General features: G+C 40.8%; 1 protein-coding gene across 9 annotated transcripts in view; it reads left to right on the top strand.

The window, feature by feature from the left end:
- Window positions 1-22,858, top strand: part of LOC132823183 (multiple C2 and transmembrane domain-containing protein 1-like) — a 646,464-nt gene that overhangs the window by 286,648 nt on the left and 336,958 nt on the right. For all 9 annotated transcript variants that reach the window (XR_009645516.1, XM_060836773.1, XM_060836799.1 and 6 more), the window contains 2 exons: window positions 2,726-2,805; window positions 5,338-5,449. Coding sequence is in view for 8 of the 9 variants with exons in the window: in XM_060836773.1 (XP_060692756.1) it covers window positions 2,726-2,805; window positions 5,338-5,449 (192 nt within the window). In the remaining variant the exon portion in view is untranslated. The remainder of the gene's footprint in view (window positions 1-2,725; window positions 2,806-5,337; window positions 5,450-22,858) is intronic.

Below are 22,858 nucleotides of genomic sequence, written 5' to 3'. Positions count from 1 at the left end.
TTCAGTTTTAATTGCAGATAGGAATTATACATTGTGTGTAAAGGGTTCAGTAACTGCCTATCAGTAACTGCCATCACTGCCTTAACCCACTTCTTCCCTGCCCCTTCACGGCAGAAGGAACTTGTGAGACATGTCATTGTCATTCCTTAGGTCAAATAGACTGGATGCAATTGGGGGGAGGGGGCACCAACAGGAAACTGTGGACAGACTAAGTCAGGACTCACATTGAAAACAGAATAGTGCAGGTAAACAACAACTCAGTGGAGGAAACCAGGGAGGGAATTTCAGAGCTCAAAGTCTTGATTGTCAGTGATGAAGCAGTGAGGTTGGGGGATGATCAAGAGGCCACTGAGCAGAGAAATGCAGCGTTCCCAAAGAGTTATAGGGCTGGAGAGATAGGAAAGGACAAGCTGATGAAGGGATTAGACACATGGTGAAATAATATAAATCAAGGTGTAGATGGACTGGACTGGAAACCAGTAAAAGTCAAGAGACCAGTGGAATGATGGGTGAATGGGACTTGCTATTATACTTGTAACATGTATGGTAGTTTTGAATAATCTGACATTTGTGGATGATCGAAGAGTAACCAGGAAAATGCTGGAATTGTTGATTCTCAAGATGACACAACCAGCAATGAGGGTTATAGCAGCAAACAACGATGAAGTTAGAAGGATGAAGGGGGGTGGAATCTATTTGAACCATCCAGATCATTGGATGGCCTGGACAGATTAGATATTGGGATGATGTTTCCATTGATAGGAGAGACTGAGACCAGACGGCACAGTCTTAGAATAAAGAGAAGATCTTTTAGAACAGAGATAAGGAGAAACTTCTTCAGCCAGACAACAGTGAATATACGGAATTCACTGCCACAGAAGGCTGTGGAGGCCAGGTTATTGATAATATTTAAGACTGAGCTAGATAGCACCTTGAGTATCAAGGGATCAAACAAGGGGAAAAAAACAGGAGAATGGGGTTGAGAAACTTATCCGAGTCAAGAGTGTAGTGCTGGAAAAACACAGCAGGTCAGGCAGCATCTGAGGAGCAGGAGAATTGAATGCCGCTGATTAACCTCATTTCTGAGAAGGGCTTATGCCTGAAACGTCAATTATCCTGCTCCTCAGATGCTGCCTGACCTGCTGTGCTTTTCCAGTTCCACACTCTCAACTTTGATACTCCAGCACCTGCTGTCCTCACTTTCCCTCCCTAGAGAAACTTATCAGCCATGATTGACTGGTGGAGCAGATCTGATGGGCTGAAAGAAATCTTGAATCCATTTTCACAATTTAAGCATTCAAAGATTTTCTTGAAATTCAATTTGGAAAAGTCAAATGATATCCGTGTGGATTGTGAAGAGAAAGAAATGGAGAGAATCACATCTGGTGAATGCATATAAAGTTTCCAAAAGGAAATCTTGCAACCTTGTCAGTTAAATAAGAAATTAAACTGTTTAAGTTTGGATCGATAATTCAGTGTGACAACTAGAATGGTATTGTTGAGGAAAGAGCTGGGTTTTTTTGGCTATTTATATTAAGATCTTTATAAATTGACATCTTTAACTTTGTTTTTCTCTGTTGTGTGAAAAAAAGCCTGCATTCTTTTATTAAAAGAACATTAACAGCCTCTTGCAAGTATGCTCAGTGGCTGATCATGATAGTAACCAAACTATATCAAGAGTGTGATGCTGGAAAAGCACAGCAAGTCAGGCACCATTGAGGAGCAGGCGAATCGACATTTCAGGCATAAGCCCTTCATCAGCTAATGCCCGAAACATTGATTCTCCTGCTCCTCGGATGCTGCCTGACATGCTGTGCTTTTCCAGCACCACACTCACGACTCTGATTTCCAGCATTTGTAACCAAAATCTGTAAAAATAAAACTTATGAACTATCAAGCCAGGTTGCAATCTGAGTTCTGACCTTGCCAGTATTGTCATAAACTCCAGTCTTAAGAATACCGGAGTCTAAACATTAACTGTTTCTCTCTCCATCCGTGCTGCCAGATCTGCAGAGTTTCATCAGAATTCTCTGTGTTTGTTTCAGATTTCCAGCATCCACTGTATTTTGCTTTTATTTGAGTGTCATAGCATATGATAATTTTGTGGTTTGCACTCGGGGCTGTTTCAGAGCTGTGATAGGGACAGAAGTGTGTCGTTTATTATTCCAAATTTCTGTTCCAACTTTATTTGCATAACACTGAATGAAAAATCTGACCTCAACCAACACTGTGCTATTTAAGATGATGGATTGTAACTTGTTTATTCATGCAGCTGCGAACTGCTTTTCCGGAAAAGGGGATGCTTTTAGTTCAAAACCTGTTAGTAACCCAATTTAAAGTTAGTACAAGTGAATTTTAGATAATGTACAAGGCTATTTTCTAGTTGTATTGGTGTATAGTACTTTGTGTCTTAATAAACTGTTTAAAAATGAAGTCATTCAAAACAAACAGTATGATTATGGCCCATAGATCCACCTTAATGTGTGGAGGCTCCCCAAAGTGCTGCAAATGCTTACAATTAAATTTACCTTAAGACCATTTTGAGTTTTATTGGTGGCTTTTAAAATGAATGCAAACGATCTGCAATCCCTTGTGCTAATTACACTGGCATTGGGCAAATTGCATTGAAAAAACAACACAACTGAGTGGAAACACAAAGTCATCATGTTTTATTTTTCTTATAACTTGTTAGCATCAAATTTTAACCATGGGTTCTTCCTTTTAGGTGTTTGATTATGACTTTGCATTACAAGATGACTTCATGGGTTCAGCTTACCTGGATCTGACTAACTTGGAATTAAACAGGTGACAAATTTTAAAAACAATCATCATAATTTTATTTTGTTGTATCCCGTTCATTTGTATAATCAGCACTCTGTATGGAGAAGAAAGTCAAAATGGATTTGTTCATTCATGTAGATCATTTTCTGCTAGGATTAATTCATGTTGGTGTGCCAACTTATTTAAGAGGTTAGATAACATGCAGTCTCTTCTGGAGTATTATATTTTCCTCTGGATGTCAGTCAATCTTTCCATCAGAATAATCTCAGAATCACAGAATGGTTACAGCATATAGCATTTTGAACTTCTCTCAAATGTCTCAAGACTGTCGAAGGAGCAAATCACCTCGTGCCACTTCCCTGCCTCACCCCGTAACTGAGCACATTTTCATCTGTGGATAATGATCCAATTTGCTTTTGAAAGCCATGATTGAATCTGCCTCCACCACACTACTCCTGGAGTGGGAACAGGAAAAGTCTGAGGAAATTGAAGGTTCTGATTGGTAATTCTCCCTACATCTAAAACCCTACAAAATAGCTCCTTATCATCAGAGAATTTAGTAACTTTTGCTTCCATTAAGGTAATACTTACCCAGGAAACAAACGACAATAAAACCCAGCTGAACTCCTATAACTATTAAACTTCCAACATAACACACACAGATCGAACTATGCCTCCCGCCACCTCTTATAACCCTCCAACCCCTGAAAACCATTTCCTGACTAGACGCCTGACACCACACTTTCAGCCCCTCCTCACCCCTCCTGTCCGCCAGTTCCTCCATTCTCCTACCACTGACCTGAACACCTGTTGTCACGAATAACTTCCTTCCCCACCAACATGAACCCGTGAAATCTGACACACATTCCCTCATCTTCTATCCCTGACATTATCCTATACCACTGCCATCCAACTGAACAACTCTCACCCACTGCTGGCCTTGATACCAGACACCTTGGTCATTGCTAGTCCCAACGTCACCTCCACTAATACTAACCCCATGGTACACTCCAAGCATTTACCTGCCACCCTTCCATCCTTCTTACCTGACACCCTACCTACTTATCTACACCTCTACTCACCTGGCAACCTGATACCCTCTCCACTTGGCACCCTAAGACCCAGACTTACCTACCTTAACACAGTAGCTGTCTGGTCATGCCACTGACGCTTAAATCTCAGAACACAGCAGACTGAATGCTGCTAGAGAGGGAGTGGTTTAACTTCCCCAACTACCTGCACTACCTGAAAACCATGTTCATTTTATGTCTGATCCACATTTATGAAGGAATAGGATTAGGATTCCTGGCTAGAAACGTGGAGCTCGTTGCTAATGGAAAGAAATATGATTGAGCGACAATCCGACTGTGATTACCATCCTTCAGAGTATTCGGTCCAATATATCGAACATTCTTACTACCTATTAGTATCGGATGCAAAAAGTGAGAAAGTTAATAATTTTAAAACACTGGGTGTTCTCTGGCATCACTAACAAGGCCATGTTCATTACCCATCCTTAGTTGCTCAATGAAAATGATGGGAGTAGGCTTCCTTCTTAAATTACTGAAGTCTTTATGATGCTGCTTATCTCACAATGGTGTTCATTTAGAAATCTCACAATGTCCTTAACAATGAAAGAGCAATGACATAGGCCAGGATGTCAGAATGGCATGTTATTTGAAGGGAAACCCTGATGATGATGGTATTCCCACAATATTGTTCCTCTGTCCTACTTAGTAGCTTTTTTCAGCAAAAAGGAGATATGATTTCAATTTATCCTTAGTACATCAGTGAGGTGTACATCATACACACCGCAGCCAGGGGATGCCTTATAGGTAAGCATGTTTCTGAAAGATTGGCAGGTCATATCAACAGTATGTCCCTTCAGCTGTTTGTACCAAACAAGATATGAACATACCCAATTAGTCAGCATTTCTGAAATTTGCAATATTGTCCTTGATATTAGATGTGATGCTATGATTCACATTTGCTGGATAACCCTGAATGTATAAGGAATTATGCTGACACCCAATTTAGTGCTATCGCTTGGGCTCTCAGTGTATTGTACTTACACACTTGAAGCTACATATATGACTATCTGGTTCAAAATTTTAAAAAGACTGTTTCTTAACTGTCAATCAACATTAATTAATCAGCATTCTCCATGGCAACAGCTCTGCTAATCAGAGTCCATTAACCAATCTGTCAGCATTTCTTCTCATGCAGTAAAATATTGGTTTTGCCCTCGAATTTGTATTTCTTGCAAAATGCCCCAATATGTACAAGTTGAAAAACTTGGACAAAAGGTACTTTTCTCAACATTACTCACATTTTTTATTACCAAATGACCATAGACATTTCTCCTTAAATTGTGCTGAAACAATTTTTGTGCCACTTTAGGAGAATATAAACAGAAGTATACAGAGACGTCAATAAATCATCAATAACAAGTATTTTTTATTTAAAGTTTAACCAAATACCAATCTTTTTGTAGGATTGTGTGAATTTTGTCTGACCTTCTTAATTACAATGTGTCCAACTTTTGTTTTTTTCTAGGCCAACTGACGTCACTTTAAATCTGAAGGACCCAAGCTGCCCTGTTCAAATACTAGGGTACCTGTTGATGACTGTTACATTGGTTTACAGAGAAACTGATCCAAGAGAGACTGTAAGTTTAAAATTTTATTCTTCAAAATGTGGAAACATTTAACAAATAACATTCTTCCAGCTGTAAAGGTATAAGCTTTTCTGTAAGTTTTCATTAAAATGGAGGGACCCAGTTATTTAATTACAGCGAAGGAAACAACTATGGAACATAAGGTGTAAATATCATTGGCTCAATGCATTTGTGTGTAACTGAGTAGGGAGGTTTCCAGCAACCCAGTTTCAGTTCTGATCTTCAGCATCTGCGGTCCTCACTTTCTCCTAGGGAGGATAAGGTAAGTGAGTAGTTGGGTGATGAAATGGGTTGAGTGGCAGGGTGGCAGCTGAATAGGATGGCAGATAGAAAAGGCAGAGTGGTATTTTGCTGGGTTAGAAAGGGGCAGGTGAGTAGGGTGATATCTACATACAATGACAGGGCAGGTGAACTGGCTTCGTGGTTTGGGTTAGGAAAGTTTTTCAGTTCCAGATTGTTAGGAGAGTTGGACTCAGAATTGGAGTTGAGTGATCAGGGTGAGGGAGTCAGGTGGCTAGGGAATTGGGTGGTGAAGTGGATATCAGTATGATAGGTAGTTAGGGGTTCAGTTTGTGGTTATCCTGGAGTTATACTAGGAATTTTATTTCTAGTATTTCTTAGATAACTATCCAGGTAAAAAAATTACAACTGTCTTTGAACGCTAAAGAGTTGAAGAGATTTATGGAGCATCTCAGGGAGCTAGGGACTCACCTGTCAGAAGTTCAAACTTCCTGGATAATTCTCAAAGAGTCAATGCATTGGAGATTCTGTACAGTACCAACACAAGTGCTGGGTTATATTTCCAATAATTCGGACACTGGAAGATTTCTGCTGTTTGTTTCTTCTTGCACAAAGGGACATATTTTTAGACAGTGTTTAAGAGTAGACAATTGTATTCTTGAATTCCATGAATACAGAGTGACACCCAAGTCAAATTAATATCAGTATCTAAGCTAGTTATTCAGGCCATCCTAGCTGAAGATAAATTTCATGTTTGCTCTGTTAGTCTTTGTTTTTTGTGAAATTTGCTTTGCTCTGTTGTGTTACTATTTTTAAGACCAGTTGAACTGAAGAAAAACTTGGGAAGTGACTGCGCCACAAATTTGTGTAAATTCCATTGATGTGTATTAAACATATATGAGAACCTTCTGGAGTTCAATTTTTTCAATGGCTCTGATCCTAGGGCAATGTGACAACATCTTTACAGGGAAAGATGTTTGAATGTTATTGTGTGAATAGTTATGAAGCCATTCTGTTGTCCATCGTTTAGTTTGTGAAAATAAATGGCATGCAGTAAAGGAATGCATAAGTACAAAGAAAGTCAAATAGAAACGGAATGACTTTTCCCTGGAATAACTTAAACAGATATCCAAAATCAAGATCCCTTCAGATCTTAATTATCAAAATAGTACATTGTATGTTCACATTAGGTTGAAATTGAAAATTCACAAATAGAATCTGAAATTACAAAATGGTTCTATCATGGGAAAATAGGAACTGGAGTAGGCCATTCAGCCTGTCAAACCTGCCCTGCCATCCAATACCAGAAGACCATAAGATATAGGAGCAGAAATTAGGCCATTCAGCCCAAGGAATCTACTCCGCCATTCAATCATGGCTGATAAGTTTCTCAACCCCATTCACCTGCTTTCTTCCCATAACTCTTGATCCCCTTGACAATCAAGAACCTATCTATCTCCATCTTAACTATACTCAATGACCTGGCCTCCACAGCCTTCTGTGGCAATGAATTCCATAGATTCACCACACTCTGGCTGAAGAAGTTTCTCCTTATCTCTGTTCTAAAAGATCTTCCTGTTATTCTAATGCTGTGCCCTCGGGTCCTAGTCTCTCCTACCAATGCAAGCATCTTCCAAACATTCACAGTGTCCAGGCCATTAAGTGTTCTGTAAATTTCAATTACATCTCCTCTCATCCTTCTAAACTTCATCGTGTCATGACCCAGAGTCCTCAAAACATTCCTCAAGTGTTAAGCTTTTCATTCCTGGGAGCATTCTTGTGAACATCCTCTGAACCCACTTCAGGCCAGTCCATCCTTCCTGAGCTATGGGGCCCAAATTGCACACAGTCCTCCAAATGTGGTCTGACTAGAGCATTATAGAGCCTCAGAAATACATCCCTGCTTTTATCTTCAAGTCCTTAAAATAAATGCCAATGTTGCATTTGCCTTCCTAACTACTGACTCAACCTGCAAGTTTACCTTGAGAGAATCCTGGACTAGAACTCTCAAATCACTTTGCACTTCAGACTTCTGAATTTTCTCCCCATTTAGAAAGTAGTCCATGCTTCTATTCTTCTTACCAAAGTGCATGATCTCACACTTTCTCATGTCGCACTCCATGTGCCACTTCTTTACCCCGTCTCCTAACCTGGCCAAATCATTCTGCAGTCTCTCTGTCTCCTAAATACTACCTGCCTCTCCACTTATCTTTGTATTGTCTGCAAATGTAGCCAGAATTCCCGAAGTTCCTTCAGCTAGATCTTTAATGCATAAAGTGAAAAGTTGTAGTTGCAACACTGAACCTTGCGGAACACCAGTCGTCACCGGCTGCCATTCTGAGAAAGGCCCTTTTATCCCCACTCTCTGCTTTCTGCCAGATAACCAATCTTCTATCTATGCTTGCACCTTCCTCTAACTCCATGGCCCCTTATCTTACTCAGCAGCATCCTGTATAGCACCTTGTCAAAGGCCTTCTTGAAGTCGAGGAAGATAACATCCATTGGCTTTCCTTGGTCTAACCTGCTCATTACTTCCTCAAAGAAGTCTAGCAGATTTGTCAGGCGTGATCACCCCTTGTTGAAACCATACTGACTTTGGCCTATTTTACCATACTCTTCGAAGTATTCAGTACAACCATGGCTGGGCAAACATTTCAATGCCTTTTACTCACTCCATCCTACAACCATGTAGATTCCTGGTAATTAGAAATCTATCAATCTCTGCCTTAAATATACTGAAAGAATGAGCCTCCACAGCTCTCTTTTGGAGAGAATTCCAGAGAGTCACTAATTTCTGAGTAAAATAATTTCTTCCCATCTCAGACCTAAGTGGTGCCTGCCTTATTTTTAAATTGTACCCGTGGCTTTAGACTCCCCAATCTAGGGAAACATCTTACCTGCATCTAGGCCATCTATACATTCAGGTATTTTGTAGATTTTAATGAGATCACCTCACACCTTTGGAACTCCGGAGAATGCAGGCCCAGTTTGTCCAATGTTTCTTGATCAGACATTCCTTCCAATCTGGAAACAAGTCTGATGAACCTTTGTTGCACTCTCACTAAGGCAGTAATATTTTTTTCCTGTGATAAAAAGATCAAGCATACACATAGATGTAGTCTTACCAAGCTCCTAAGCAACTGAAGGAAGACTTCATTGCTCCTGTACTCAAACTCTGTTGTCCTAAAGGCTAACATTCCATTATGCTTCCTAATAACTTAGTGCACCTGCACATTGGCCTTCAGTTAGTTATTGACAAAGATATCCCTTTGTACCTCTACACTTTGCAACCTCTTATCATTTAAGAAATATTCTGCATATCCGTTTTTTTTTGCCAAGGTGGATACCCTCACATTGTTCCATATTATGTTCCATCGACTATGTTCTAAACCATACATGAAGCTTGTCCAAATCCCCATGAAGCCACTTTACATCTTGCGCATAATTCATTCCCACTTAGATTTGCATTAGCTTCAAATCCGAAGATGCTACATTTAGTACCCTTCTACAAATCATTGATATGTGTTGGGAACAGCTGGGGCCCAAATCCTTGTCATACTCATGGCCTGTCAATGTGAGATTTATTTCTTCTCTCTGTTAGTCAATAATTAGTCCATGCTAGTACATTACTGCCTATCCGATGTGCTGTGCGAGACTTCCAATAAAATCTTTCCAAAAGTCTAAGGATGCTACATCCATTGGATTTCCTTAATTTACTTTGTTAGAAACATCTTCAAAAACATCCAACAAGTTTGTCAATATGATTTTAAATAATCCTGAACTTCTTTCATTAGCCACAGTTGACTGACCTTTTTAATTTTTGTACCTTGAAGGAATGTATAGTTGCTGTAAGTCATGGAATAGCTTTTACAGATAATTCATATATATAATCATGTATAGTGTATTTTCCCAATCCAGCTTAACCAATTTGCATCATATGTTTTCATAATTACCCTTATGTAAAATTAGCACCATTACTTCAGAATGAACTACCTCACTTTCAAACATAATGTAAAATTCCATCATATTATTGTCACTCATCCCTAAAGATTCTTTTACAATAAGATTGTCAATGAACCCTTTTTTATCATGCAATACTAAATCTAAAATAGCATGACCTCTAGTTGATTCCTCAACATGCTGCTCTAGAAAGTGCCCCTAATGTATTCTAGAAACTCGTCCTTCACAGCTTTGATGCTCAATTGGTTTGCTCAGTCCATACTTAGATTGAAGTCACCCATGATAACTGTGTTTCCATGTTATATGTTTTTCTCATCTCCTGATTTATACCTAGCAAATCTTCCTGCGAGGATATCAGTCCCTGTCCTGTTAATGTGCAATCTATCCACCTTGTGCAGGTTCCATCTACCACAGACCTGGTCCCAATTCCTTAGAAATTTGAAACCCTCCCTCCAACACCAGTCCCCAGCCCATATTCAAATGATCAAGCCTCCTGTTTTTATGCTTACTAGCACATGGCACTGGGAAGTAATCTTGAGATTCATCTTCTTGAGATCCTTCTTTTTAATTGCTTCTGACTCCCTTAAGTCTGCCTTCAGCAACTCATTTCGCTTCCTACGTATGTTGTTGGTACGCACGTGAGACATAACTTATGCCTGATTCCTGTCAACCAGTGGAATATCCTGCAGCTGCTCCATAACATCTTCAACCTTGGCACTAGGGAGGCAGCACACCATCCTCAAGTCACGTTTACTCCTACAAAAAGGCCTGTCTGATCTCCTGAGTGCAGAATTCCTCATGACTATAATTTTTCCACTCTTCTTTCTCCACCACTGTTCAGCTGATTCACCGGTGGTGGCTTGAGCTTGGTTCTGGTTGCACACTCCTGAGGAACCTTCTCCAGTTTCCAAAATGGAATACCAATTGGCAAGCACATTAGACTCGGGACTCCTGCACTATTTGCCTGATTTTCTTAGACTACGCGTCAGTTACCCATTCTCTCTCTGCATGCACACTTCTAACCTGCAGTGTGGTCACCTATCTAAATGTGCTATACATGTAGTCCTCTATCCTGAAGTTGCACAATAGTGCTCCAGCCGCTTCTCAGTTTCCAAAAGTGGGAGCTCAAGTTTGTGTAGTCGGTGACATTGCATGCAGATATGTATATCTGCAATATGCTCGGCCCTTCTACCTTGCCATCACATAACTCAAAAACTGTTTGTTATCTTTAAAATAATTATGGACTTATCATGAAAACGTAAACTTGTTCTCAGAAAGCAGAGAGAAATAAAGACTAGACACTTAAACACATACTAAGTCTCCTGTCTTCACTTTACATATTGGAAATACTGACCAATTCTAATCACCAATCAGATACTTTCCCTACTTTGTGATGTCACATTGCCATTGGTCTCAGTGCAGGTAGGCTTCATGATCTACACCTTATTTCTTCTCCTACTCACCTCTCACTGGAGACTCTATTTCTTGCATTATCCTTAATTAAAGCACACCTTTTCCTCTCTGACTTGAATTTCCACTTGGACACAAATTTCCAGTTACTCACTCTGTCTCAGTCTCACCCTGGCAAAGTCTCCCTCACTCTGGCTCTGCAACTTACTTTTACCGTTGTCACATATCTCAGGAAAAGAAAGCATGCTGTTCAGGATGAAAATAAGAATGGTTTTGGAGGGTGGAAATAATAATTTTATGGACATTGCCATTCATTCATAATACTGTAATTTTGTCAATGAGAAGGGCTCTGAAAATGGAATTCTAAAGACAAGAGCACAATAGTTGACCAGAGTATAACAGTTGAAAATACAAACACTGATGAAGGAGAAAAAAAGACAGATCTTAGAGATTTAAAAGCTGCTGAACAATGTCAAACTGGTACAGATTGGTTGAGTAATTGTCCAGAATATTTTCTTATTGGCTTTGGCTGTTCTCATTCATTTCTTTGTCTGTCCTGAGGTTTTCACGGCTGCAACAGTTGAAAAGAAAGCAACTGTTGTAAAGTCGTAAAGAGGGGCAGGATGGTGATTGAAGACGAGAAGTACATACTTACAATCTTCCGGGGAAGCTTAAAATAAAGCACTTAGTATTTTCTTGTTAACTAAATGATGACAGAACAATTTGAATGACAGGAGAAACATCAAAAAGAGCAGCAATTCAAAAAAGCCAAATACACAACTCACACTGGCTGCGGAATTGGCCTCTATATAGAGAAATAATGACAACTGAAATACTTCATTCTGGATTAGTGGCGCTGGAAGAGCACAGCAGCTGCTCCTTGGATGCTGCCTGAACTGCTGTGCTCTTCCAGCACCACTAATCCAGAATCTGGTTTCCAGCATCTGCAGTCATTGTTTTTACCTAACTGAAATATTTCAGTCAACTTTAGCTGTAAAGCATGCTTTGACTGACAGGCTGCTAGCAAAAGCAAACAGTGCATACTGCAGAAGCAATGGCCCAACTGCTTTGAAGGATGATTGTACGCAAACTGTTCATTGATAACGCACGCCTAGTTCAGGCCCTCTCATAGTCACTCCTAACTGAACATGCATTAAGGAGTTTATGATTTACTTTTGCTCATGCAGACATCGTAAAACTGGGCTGCATTCTTGGAGGACCTTTCCAAGGAAGGAAGACCTTGGAGGACTAGTTTTTTGAATCTTCAGAGGAGTCATAGTAGATGCTGACAAGAACATTGGAAAGGTTTTCTGCTCTGCTAGGAGAAAATCTGTTGTAGCTAATGAGTCTATAGTTTCAGGCTGTATTGGGTTACAGCATCATGTGAAATTGGAACTCAGACAACAACAGGAAAAACACTGGGAAAGGGGGAGAAGACTTTCAGTAGACCACTAACCTAGAGTTGTTACCCTTCAATCACTACATCAGCTCAGGAGCAATTGTGAGGCACCTGAGTTTCACTAAGGGATGGTCAAGGTAGGGTGGTGCCACCTCCTGTCAACTTACAGCTGCATAGCAGGGCTAGGATGGTACTGCCAAGGGCCATTAAGGTTCGTTGTTACCCTCAAGTGGATCCTTCCAGGCAGAGGTAGATGACATCAACACCATCTCAGGTTACCATCCATCATCGCTTCGGAATGCAGAGGAGAGAATTCCCATTGTTTTTCTCACCGACTGAAGAGAAGCAGGAGGAGAGAGCTATTGAATTTTCCCTACTAGCATTTCCAGTGTGCACATGCTGTGGCTCTGGGGGCTTCAAATGTGAACACGCTGATGTTCCATAATTCTAAGAGTTACCACTACATCAGCATCCTGTTAGTATATCACCATGATTCCAGGATCATCTTGGTCAGTGGTTGTTTTCATGGTCACAGTTGTGTGATTTTTCAGCTGTTCTGCTAGTTTTGCACGAACATGAGAACACACAGAGACTGGATCTGGATCTCAACACATTCTTGCGAATGCATCTGGCTGATGACTCATCTCTGCTATCTTACTGCAAGAGATTACATCACGAGGATACAGCACATACAATGCAAACAAAGCAGCAACAAGGAACAGGGTGAATGAAAGGACTGCAGATACTGGAGATCAGAGTCAAGATTAGAGTGGTGCTGGAAAAGCACATCAGGGTCAGGCAGCAGCAAGGAACATACTGGAGTACGAAATATTTTAGACCACTGTTTGGACTCTGAGACTCTGCTTGCCCTAAGATGCCATCTTAACAATATAGTTTCCCTCTACTTCTCCATTTTTCAATCCATAGCTGTGTCACGACTCATCAGACAGCAATAGCACAGGTATATTTTACAGCAGAGGAATCAGTTGAAGACTTAAATGGGACAGCATATAGGTGATAATATACTCTGAGGTGCTTCATACCTTCACAGATCTGCCAGATAGCCTTCTGTCACAATCTGGAACAGATGAATGTGGTCTCAACCTGGCAAAGGAGTTTGTACAAAGTAGAGATCCCATTCTTTTCAGCTTTCTAAGTGAACCCAATGCAATAGTGCAGGAATTTATTCCCCACTAATACCATTTACTAGATCTTTGGAACTCATGTCTGTCTCTCATGGAAAAGTCATGTCTTTCCCCAACAAAAGAGTTTGAGTAACTATATCTTCAAGTATGACTGTAAGTTTATTTGATTGTTGTGGTTCTGCTCGCCGAGCTGGAAGTTTTTGCTGCAAACGTTTCGTTCCCTGGCTAGGGAACATCATCAGTGCGGTGGGAGCCTCGTGTGAAGCGCTGCTTTGATGTTTCTTCCGGTATTTATAGTGGTTTGTTCTTGCCGCTTCCGGGTGTCAGTTTCAGCTGCAGTGATTTGTATGTGGGGTCCAGGTCGATGTGTCTGTTGATGGATGTTCTTGCCGTTTCCGGGTGTCAGTTTCAGCTGTAGTGGTTTGTATATGGTGTCCAGGTCAATGTGTCTATTGATGGAGTTTGGGGATGAATGCCATGCTTCTAGGAATTCTCTGGCTGTTCTCTGTCTGGCCTGTCCTATGATAGTGGTGTTTTCCCAGTCAAATTCATGTTGCTGGTTGTCTGAGTGTATGGCTACTAGAGATAGCTGGTCGTGTCGTTTTGTGGCTAGCTGATGTTCGTGGATGCGGATTGTTAGCTGTCTTCCTGTTTGTCCTATATAGTGTTTTGTGCAGTCCTTGCATGGTATTTTGTAAACTACGTTAGTTTGGCTCATGCTGGGTATTGGGTCCTTTGTTCTAGTGAGTTGTTGTCTGAGCGTGGATGTTGGCTTGTGTGCTGTTACGAGTCCTAAGGGTCGCAGTAGTCTGGCTGTCAGTTCTGAGACACTCCTGACGTATGGTAGAGTGGCTAGTCCTTTTGGTTGTGGCATGTCCTCGTTCCGTGGTCTATCTCTTAGGCATCTGGTGATAAAGTTGCATGGGTATCCGTTTTTGGCGAATATCTTGTATAGATGTTCCTCTTCCTCTTTTCGCAGTTCTGGTGTACTGCAGTGTGTTGTGGCCCTTTTGAATAGTGTCCTGATGCAGCTTCACCCCAACACACACAAACGAAGCTGCATCAGGACACTATTCAAAAGGGCCACAACACACTGCAGTACACCAGAACTGCGAAAAGAGGAAGAGGAACATCTATACAAGGTATTCGCCAAAAACAGATACCCACGCAACTTTAGCACCAGATGCCTAAGAGATAGACCACAGAACGAGGACATGCCACAACCAAAAGGACTAGCCACTCTACCATACGTCAGGAGTGTCTCAGAACTGACAGCCAGACTACTGCGACCCTTAGGACTCGTAACAGCACACAAGCCAACATCCACGCTCAGACAACAACTCACTAGAACAAAGGACCCAATACCCAGCATGAGCCAAACTAATGTAGTTTACAAAATACCATGCAAGGACTGCACAAAACACTATATAGGACAAACAGGAAGACAGCTAACAATCCGCATCCACGAACATCAGCTAGCCACAAAACGACACGACCAGCTATCTCTAGTAGCCATACACTCAGACAACCAGCAACATGAATTTGACTGGGAAAACACCACTATCATAGGACAGGCCAGACAGAGAACAGCCAGAGAATTCCTAGAAGCATGGCATTCATCCCCAAACTCCATCAATAGACACATTGACCTGGACACCATATACAAACCACTACAGCTGAAACTGACACCCGGAAACGGCAAGAACATCCATCAACAGACACATCGACCTGGACCCCAGATACAAATCACTGCAGCTGAAACTGACACCCGGAAGCGGCAAGAACAAACCACTATAAATACCGGAAGAAACATCAAAGCAGCGCTTCACACGAAGCTCCCACCGCACTGATGATGTTCCCAAGCCAGGAAACGAAACGTTTGCAGCAAAAACTTCCAGCTCGGCGAGCAGAACCACAACAACGGATACCCGAGCTACAAATCTTCAATCAGATTTTAAAGTTTATTTGATTCAATTTTAGAAAGAGGCAGTACTTTTCCTTTTGACAAGGTATTGTAACTCTTAAGCAGGCACCTTGTTTACTTTCCTCACACACATAACAGTGCTCCCACTTGGTCTCACATCTGTGTCAGAGTTATATCTTGGTTTGTTGTACTTGCAGTCAGGGCTCCTTTCACTTTGTATCCAATCCTGCAGCTTCCAGCAAGCTGCACAAAAGTGATCTACTTTGTGACATTCAAGGTTGAGTGATCAGGAGAGTGCCTGGCATCTTTTGAGAAGTTGAAAACCATTTTGATCAATGAACCAGTTTGACTGCATCAGATTTCACTAAGCCCTTCAAAGTAGCAGTTAGTGCTAATGATCTGGGAGTGGGTGCTGTTTTGTAACAAGAAGATGGATAGGTATGGCAAAGTCTGTAGAATATTTTTACCAATAATGCTAAAATGCCACCAAATAAGATATTCAATGGTAGATTAAAAACCTTGGGATTTCACTGGCTCTTAGACATTTTGAAATATACCTGTATATCCATCACAGCAGCAGAGAGACATTAGAATGTACCAAACATAACCTCCCAGCTGTGGAAAAAATGTTTACAAAGCCAGATTATTCCAATGGAGTTTGCTATTATAGCCTTAGCACATAAAGATTGTTCACATTGCAGGAAAAGATAATATAAGTGCAGATGCTTTGTTAAGGAGGCGTACAGTGAAGGTATCAGCGATATTTGCATAGGTTACATGGAACAAGCAAATGAGAATGCTTTTGTGAATGTGTCAGAATTCTCTAAAATTTTAATTTGTCCACATATTATAATGAAGTGCACTTAAAAATAGCTTTTCATTTTTTAAAGGGTAGAAGTGTTAGAAAGCAACATCATATTAAATATTTCTTGGATGACTTAAGTTTTGAAGGATTATGTACAAATTGATTACTTTTCATTTTGTAGAAATACCTGTCATGATTTCTTTAAAAGACTGGGTTGAAAAGTCACTGTAGACATTGGAATTCTGTCTATCAATCCTTCATAGAATTCATATGACTCATAATAACTGCATGTTTTTTCTGCAAACACACTGCGGGGCTGCTTGAACAGTATCTGGTGTGGATACTGTTTTGCTTATTTTATTCGGTCTTGAACTGGAGATAAGAAGCCTGCTGGATGGACTGCCCAGCTGATTTCTCCTATTTCTGAAAAGAAGGTGATTTTGTTGAGTTCAGAGTTTAGCCTATTTCTTTGCTTGAAACTGTAATTGCGGGAACTTCTAAATATTTTATCTCCTGAGCAAGATGTGTCTGCCAAGATACCAGTGACAGTTGTGCACATTTGATGACTTGACTGTACATGCCAGAACATCAAATCCACAGACCTTAGAACATTCTACACTTTATTTTTCTGCCAATGTGAATTTTCAGAAAGGCTGTCTCTAGAGAAATATATATTTGCATGGCAGTCTCACTCTCTAAGGAACAGGCAATTCATGCTGTGCCTCCAGAGATGTGATCATCCACTCAAGACTAGTTGTAAGTTCATGACAGTGAGGAAGTACTGACCTTTATATTTTGATAGTCGATAAAGGCTGGACCATAAATCTGCCATCGTATTTTCCATCTAAGGAGAACCATGTGGAGTTCATCTGTCCTACTCATCCTGGAAAAGGGCTAAACATGTTGATGATTGATACTTTGGCCGAAGAGACTTTGAGGGAGTTAAGTGGGAGTTAAGAGGAAAATGTTGATGGTGAAATGTTAAAGGTTAAACATTATTGATTAAACCAGGGCTTCCAGAAGTTTGCTGGGGAGTTGCAGGACCCCAAGTTGGGTCACAAGCTGGAATTTTGGGGGTTTATAGCTCTGCTGTAACAGACCCCTACTCTCAAGGTCCTTGTACATTCTTCTTCCAAGTCTCACTGAGAGTTCGTAACAATTTTCAAATCTTCATATGGAGTTAATCATTAAAAATGGTTCAGTGAAAGACTTAAAGGGATTTTGATGGGATACTATTTTTACTATTTCAAGAGGCAGATATTCGGGCTTAATCATCTCCATCACTTGAAATCAGAGTCCACTTTCTCACCAGGCAGCACTCTCCTGTCATCCATTAGATATGTCTTCCTTTATATTAGTACATACTGTGAATTGGCCTGATGAGTGCAAGATGAAAAGTTTTGATAAATCTGTTTCTTCAGCAATACTCAAGTTCTATTATATCAATTGATAATAAGTAACTTTGCACTAAAGCCTTTGCTGTTGCTCTTGATTTTTAAGTATGACATACATTCTCATGAAAAATTTACACAGAGATAATTCATTGATAGTTCTATCAGAATGCTGCAAGCATTAATAAAATCCTGTGACAAATAAATTATTCACATAAATTGGAAGAAGCAGTGATATAATTTCATATTTATACAGTGTATTGAGGGCAAAATTCATATGGCAGTCTTCATACAGTGGTCATTAAAAAGTATATAACTTTTTTGTTGCAATTTCCTTTACCAAATCGAGGCCACTTAGTATAAGAGTCCATGGTGCTGGGGATAGTACACTAGCATGGACAGACAATTGCTGAATTAATCAGAGACAGTGAGCTAGGATAAAGGGCACATTATCTGGATTGCAACTTGTAACTAATACTACAAGGATCAGTGCTGGGGCCAAGATTATTTACAATACGTGTTAATGACTTGGAAGAGGAAAGTGAATGTACTATAGCCACGTTTGCTGATTACACAAGAAGAGGTGGGATTGCAAGGAGTGAGGCTGATACAGAGTCCACAAAGTGATCTTAGACAAATTAAGTGAGTGGGCAAACTCTTAGAAGGTGAAATACAATACGATGAAGTGTGAGGTTTTGTTCTTTATCAAGAAGGATAGAAAAATGGTATATTATTTCAATGCAAAAAAGTAGCTCAGAGGGATTTGGAGTCCTCCAGTGTCTGGGTGAAGACATTTCTCCTCACCTCAGTCCTTAATGGCCTACACAGTATCCTTACAATGTGACCCCTGGTTTTTCACTGTCTGTAGTCATCAAGGACATCCTTCCTCACGTTCACCTTACCTAGTCCTGTTGGAAATTTATATATTTCTATGACAACTCCTCTCATTCTTTTAACTCCAGTGAGTACTGTCCTAACCGATAAGTCTCCCTTTGTACATCAGTACTGCCATCCCATGCATGAGTCTAGTAAACCTTTTATGCACTCTCTCTATAGCCAGTACATCCTCAGATAAGGAGACCAAAATTGCACACAGTACTCCAGAGATGTGGTCTCACCAAGTCCCCATACAATTGCAGTAAGACATTCCTGCCCCTGCACTTAGATTCTCTCACTCTGGAGGCCAACATTTAATTTATCTTCCTCACCATGGACAGCACCTGCATGCTTGCTTACAGTGACAGGTGTGCAAGAACTCTCAGGTCTCGTTGCACCTGTCCCTTTCCAAATCTATTGCGGTTCAAGTAATTATCTGCCTTCCTATATTTGTAACCAAAATGGTTAACCTCATATTTTACTCCCATTATACTGCATCTTCCATGTATTTGCCCATTCACTCCAAATCACACTTAAGCATCTTTTTTAATTCACTCAGAGGATGTGGGTGCCACTGGCTAGGCCAGTAGTTATTGCATATCCATAGTTGCCAAGAGAGAAATTAAGAGTCAATCATATTGCTGTGGGTCATGAGTCACATGTAGGCCAGACTAGGTAAGGACTGCAGTTTCTTTCCTAAAAGGAGTTAGTGATCCACATGGATTTTTCTGACAAACATAACAGTTCTGTGGTCTTAAGCGGACTTGTCATTCAGAATTCATGGCTAGGAACATGGGACTGGGATATCATAGCAATAACAGAAACATGCCTCAGGGATGGGCAGGACTGGTAGCTTAATGTTCCAGGATACAAATGCTACAGGAAGGATAGAAAGAGAGGCAAGAGAGGAGGGGGAGTGCAAGTTTTGATAAGGGATAGCATTACAGGAGGATATTCCCGGAAATACATCCAGGGAAGTTATTTGGGTGGAACTGAGAAATAAGAAAGGGATGATCACCTTATTGGGATTGTATTATAGACCCCCTAATAATCAGAGGGAAATTGAGAAACAAACTTGTAAGAAGATCTCAGCTATCTGTAAGAATAATAGGGTGGTTTTGGGAGGGGATTTTAACTTTCCAAACATCAACTGGGATTGCCATAATGTTAAGGGTTTAGGTGGAGAGGAATTTGTTAAGTGTGTACAAGACAATTTTCTGATTCAGTATGTGGATGTATCTATTAGAGAAGGTGCAAACTTGACTTACTCTGGGGAAATAAGGCAGGGCAGGTGACTGAGGTGTCAGTGGGGGAACACTTTGGGGCAAGCAACCATAATTCTTTTAGATTTAAAATAATGATGGAATAGGACAGACCAGATCTAAATATTGAAGTTCTAAATTGGAGAAAGGCCAATTTTGATGGTATTAGGCAAGAACTTTCGAAAGCTGATCGGGGACAGATATTTGCAGGTAATGTGACGGCTGGAAAATGAGAAGCCTTCAGAAATGAGATAACAAGAATCCAGAGAAAGTATAGGGAATGTTGGATGACTAAAGAAATTGAGGGTTTGGTTAAGAAAAAGAAGGAAGAATATATAAGGTGTAGACAGGATAGAACGAGTGAATCCTTAGAAGAGTATGAAGGAAATAAAGAGGTTATGAGATAGCTTTGGGAAGTAGAATTAAGGAAAATCCCAAGAGGTTTTACAAATACATTAAGGATAAAAGGGTAACGAGGGAGAGAATGGGGCCCCTCAAAGATCAGCAAGGCGGCCTTTGTGTGGAGCCGCAGAAAATGGGCGAGATACTAAATGAGAATTTTGCATCAGTACTTATTGTGAAAAAGGATATGGAAGATATAGACTGTCAGGAAATAGATGGTGACATCTTGCAAAATGTCCATTTTACAAAGGAGCAAGTGCTGGATGCCTTGAAACGGGTAAAGGTGGATAAATCCCCAGGACCCGATCAGGTGTCCCCTAGAACTCTGTGGGAAGCTAGAGAAGTGATTACTGGGCCACTTGCTGAGATATTTGTATCATCGATAGTCACAGGTGAGGTGCTCGAAGTCTGGAGGTTGGCAAACGTGGTGCCATTGTTTAAGAAGGTGGTAATGACAAGTCAGGAAACTATAGACCAATGAGCCTGACATCGTTGGTTGGCAAGTGGTTGGAGGGAATCCTGAGGGACAGGATATACATGTATTTGGAAAGGCAATAACTGATTAGGGATAGTCAACATAGCTTTATGTGTGGGAAATCATGTCTCACAAACCTGATTGAGTTTTTTTAGTAAGTAACAAAGAGGATTGATTAGGGCAGAGTGGTAGATGTGATCTATATGGACTTCAGTAAGGTGTTCGACAAGGTTCCCCATAGAAGACTGATTAGCAAGGTTAGATCTCACAGAATACAGGGAGAACTAGCCATATGGATACAGAACTAGCCCAAAGGTAGATGACAGAGAGTGGTGGTGGAGGGTTATTTTTCAGACTGGAGGCCTGTGACGAGTGGAGTGCCACAAGGATCAGTCCTCTACTTTTTGTCATTAACATACATGATTTGAATGTGAGCATAAGAGGTACAGTGGAGGTGAAGTGCACAGTGAAGAGGGTTACCTGAGATTACAACAGGAACTTGACCGATGGGCCAGTGGGCTGAGATGTGGCAGATGTGAGGTGCTGCATTTTGGGAAAGCAAATCTTAGCAGGACTTATATACTTAATGGTAAGGTCCTAGGGAGTGTTGCTGAACAAAGAGACATTGGAGTGCAGGTTCATAGCTCCTTGAAAGTGGAGTCGCAGGTAGATAGGATAGTGAAGAAGGCGTTTGGTATGCTTTCCTTTATTGGTCAGAGTATTGAGTACAGGAGTTGGGAGGTCATGTTGCAGCTGTACAGTACATTGGTTAGGCTACTATTGGAATATTGCATGCAATTCTGGTCTCCTTCCTATCGGAAAGATGTTGCGAAACTTGAAAGTGTTCAGAAAAGATTTACAAGGGTGTTGCCAGGGTTGGAGGATTTGAGCTATAGGGAGAGGCTGAACAGGCTGGGCTGTTTTCCCTGGAGCATCGGAGGCTGAGGGGTGACCTTATGGAGGTCTACAAATTACAAGGGGCATGAATAGGGTAAATAGGCAAAGTCTTTTCCCTGGGGTCGGGGAGTCCAGAACTAGAGGGCATAGGTTTAGGATGAGAGGGGAAAGATATAAAAGAGACCTAAGGGGCAACTTTTTCACACAGAGGATGATACGTGTATAGAATGAGCTGCCAGAGGAAGTGGTGGAGGCTGGTACAATTGCAACATTTAAGAGGCATTTGGATGGGAATATGAATACGAAGGGTTTTAAGAGATATGGGCCAGCTGCCGGCAGTGGGACCAGATTGAGTTAGGATATCTGATCGGCATGGACGGGTTGGACTAAAGAGTCTGTTTCCGTGCTGTACATCTCTATGATTCTAAATTCAAATTTCACCATCTGTCAAGGTGGGATTTGAACCCAAGTCCCCAGAACATTAGTTGGGTTTCTGGATGAGTAGTCTCGCAGTAATACCACTAGTCTATAGTCTCCCCTCTCTACATTCGCCTCACAGTTCACATTTCAAGCTAGCTTTGTGTTTTATATAAACTTGGAGATATCACATTTAGTGCCCTCATCTAAATCATTATTATGTATTGTGGATAGGAGCCAAGCACTGATCCCTGTGCAACTTCACTGGTTTCTGGCTACCACTCAGAAAATGATCCATTTATCTTCTGTTCATTTCTGATCAGCTTGCCAGTTTTCTGTCCATGTCAGTGCACATCTTCCAATCCCATGTCCTTTAATTTTACATGCTATTCTCCTATGTGGGACTTTATCAAGTGCTTTCTGAAACTCCAAGCGAACAGCATCGACTTGCTCCCCCTATCAACTACCCCTAGGAATTAATAAGTAGGTTTCTTGCGCATTATTTCCCTTTTGTAAATTCAAGCTAACTCTATCTAATCCTGTAACTGTTTTCCAAGTGGTCTGCCATTAAATCTTTTAATATAGACTCTAGAGTTCTCCCAATGTCAGGCTAACAGGTCTGTCATCACGTTTTCTGTTCACCTGTTCTAGGATCTATATCGACTCTTGAAACATGACTATCAATGCATCCACTATTTCTAGGACCACTTAATTAAGTATTCTGAGACGTAGGTTATCAGGTCCTGGAAATCTGTTGCTGTTTAATCTCATCAATTTCCCAACACCATTTTCCTACT

The sequence above is a fragment of the Hemiscyllium ocellatum genome, chromosome 2 (assembly GCF_020745735.1).
Source record: "Hemiscyllium ocellatum isolate sHemOce1 chromosome 2, sHemOce1.pat.X.cur, whole genome shotgun sequence".
NCBI classification, from domain to species: domain Eukaryota; kingdom Metazoa; phylum Chordata; class Chondrichthyes; order Orectolobiformes; family Hemiscylliidae; genus Hemiscyllium; species Hemiscyllium ocellatum.
Note: the sequence above shows the minus strand (reverse complement) of the source record. Positions and strands in the feature narration are given on the sequence as shown.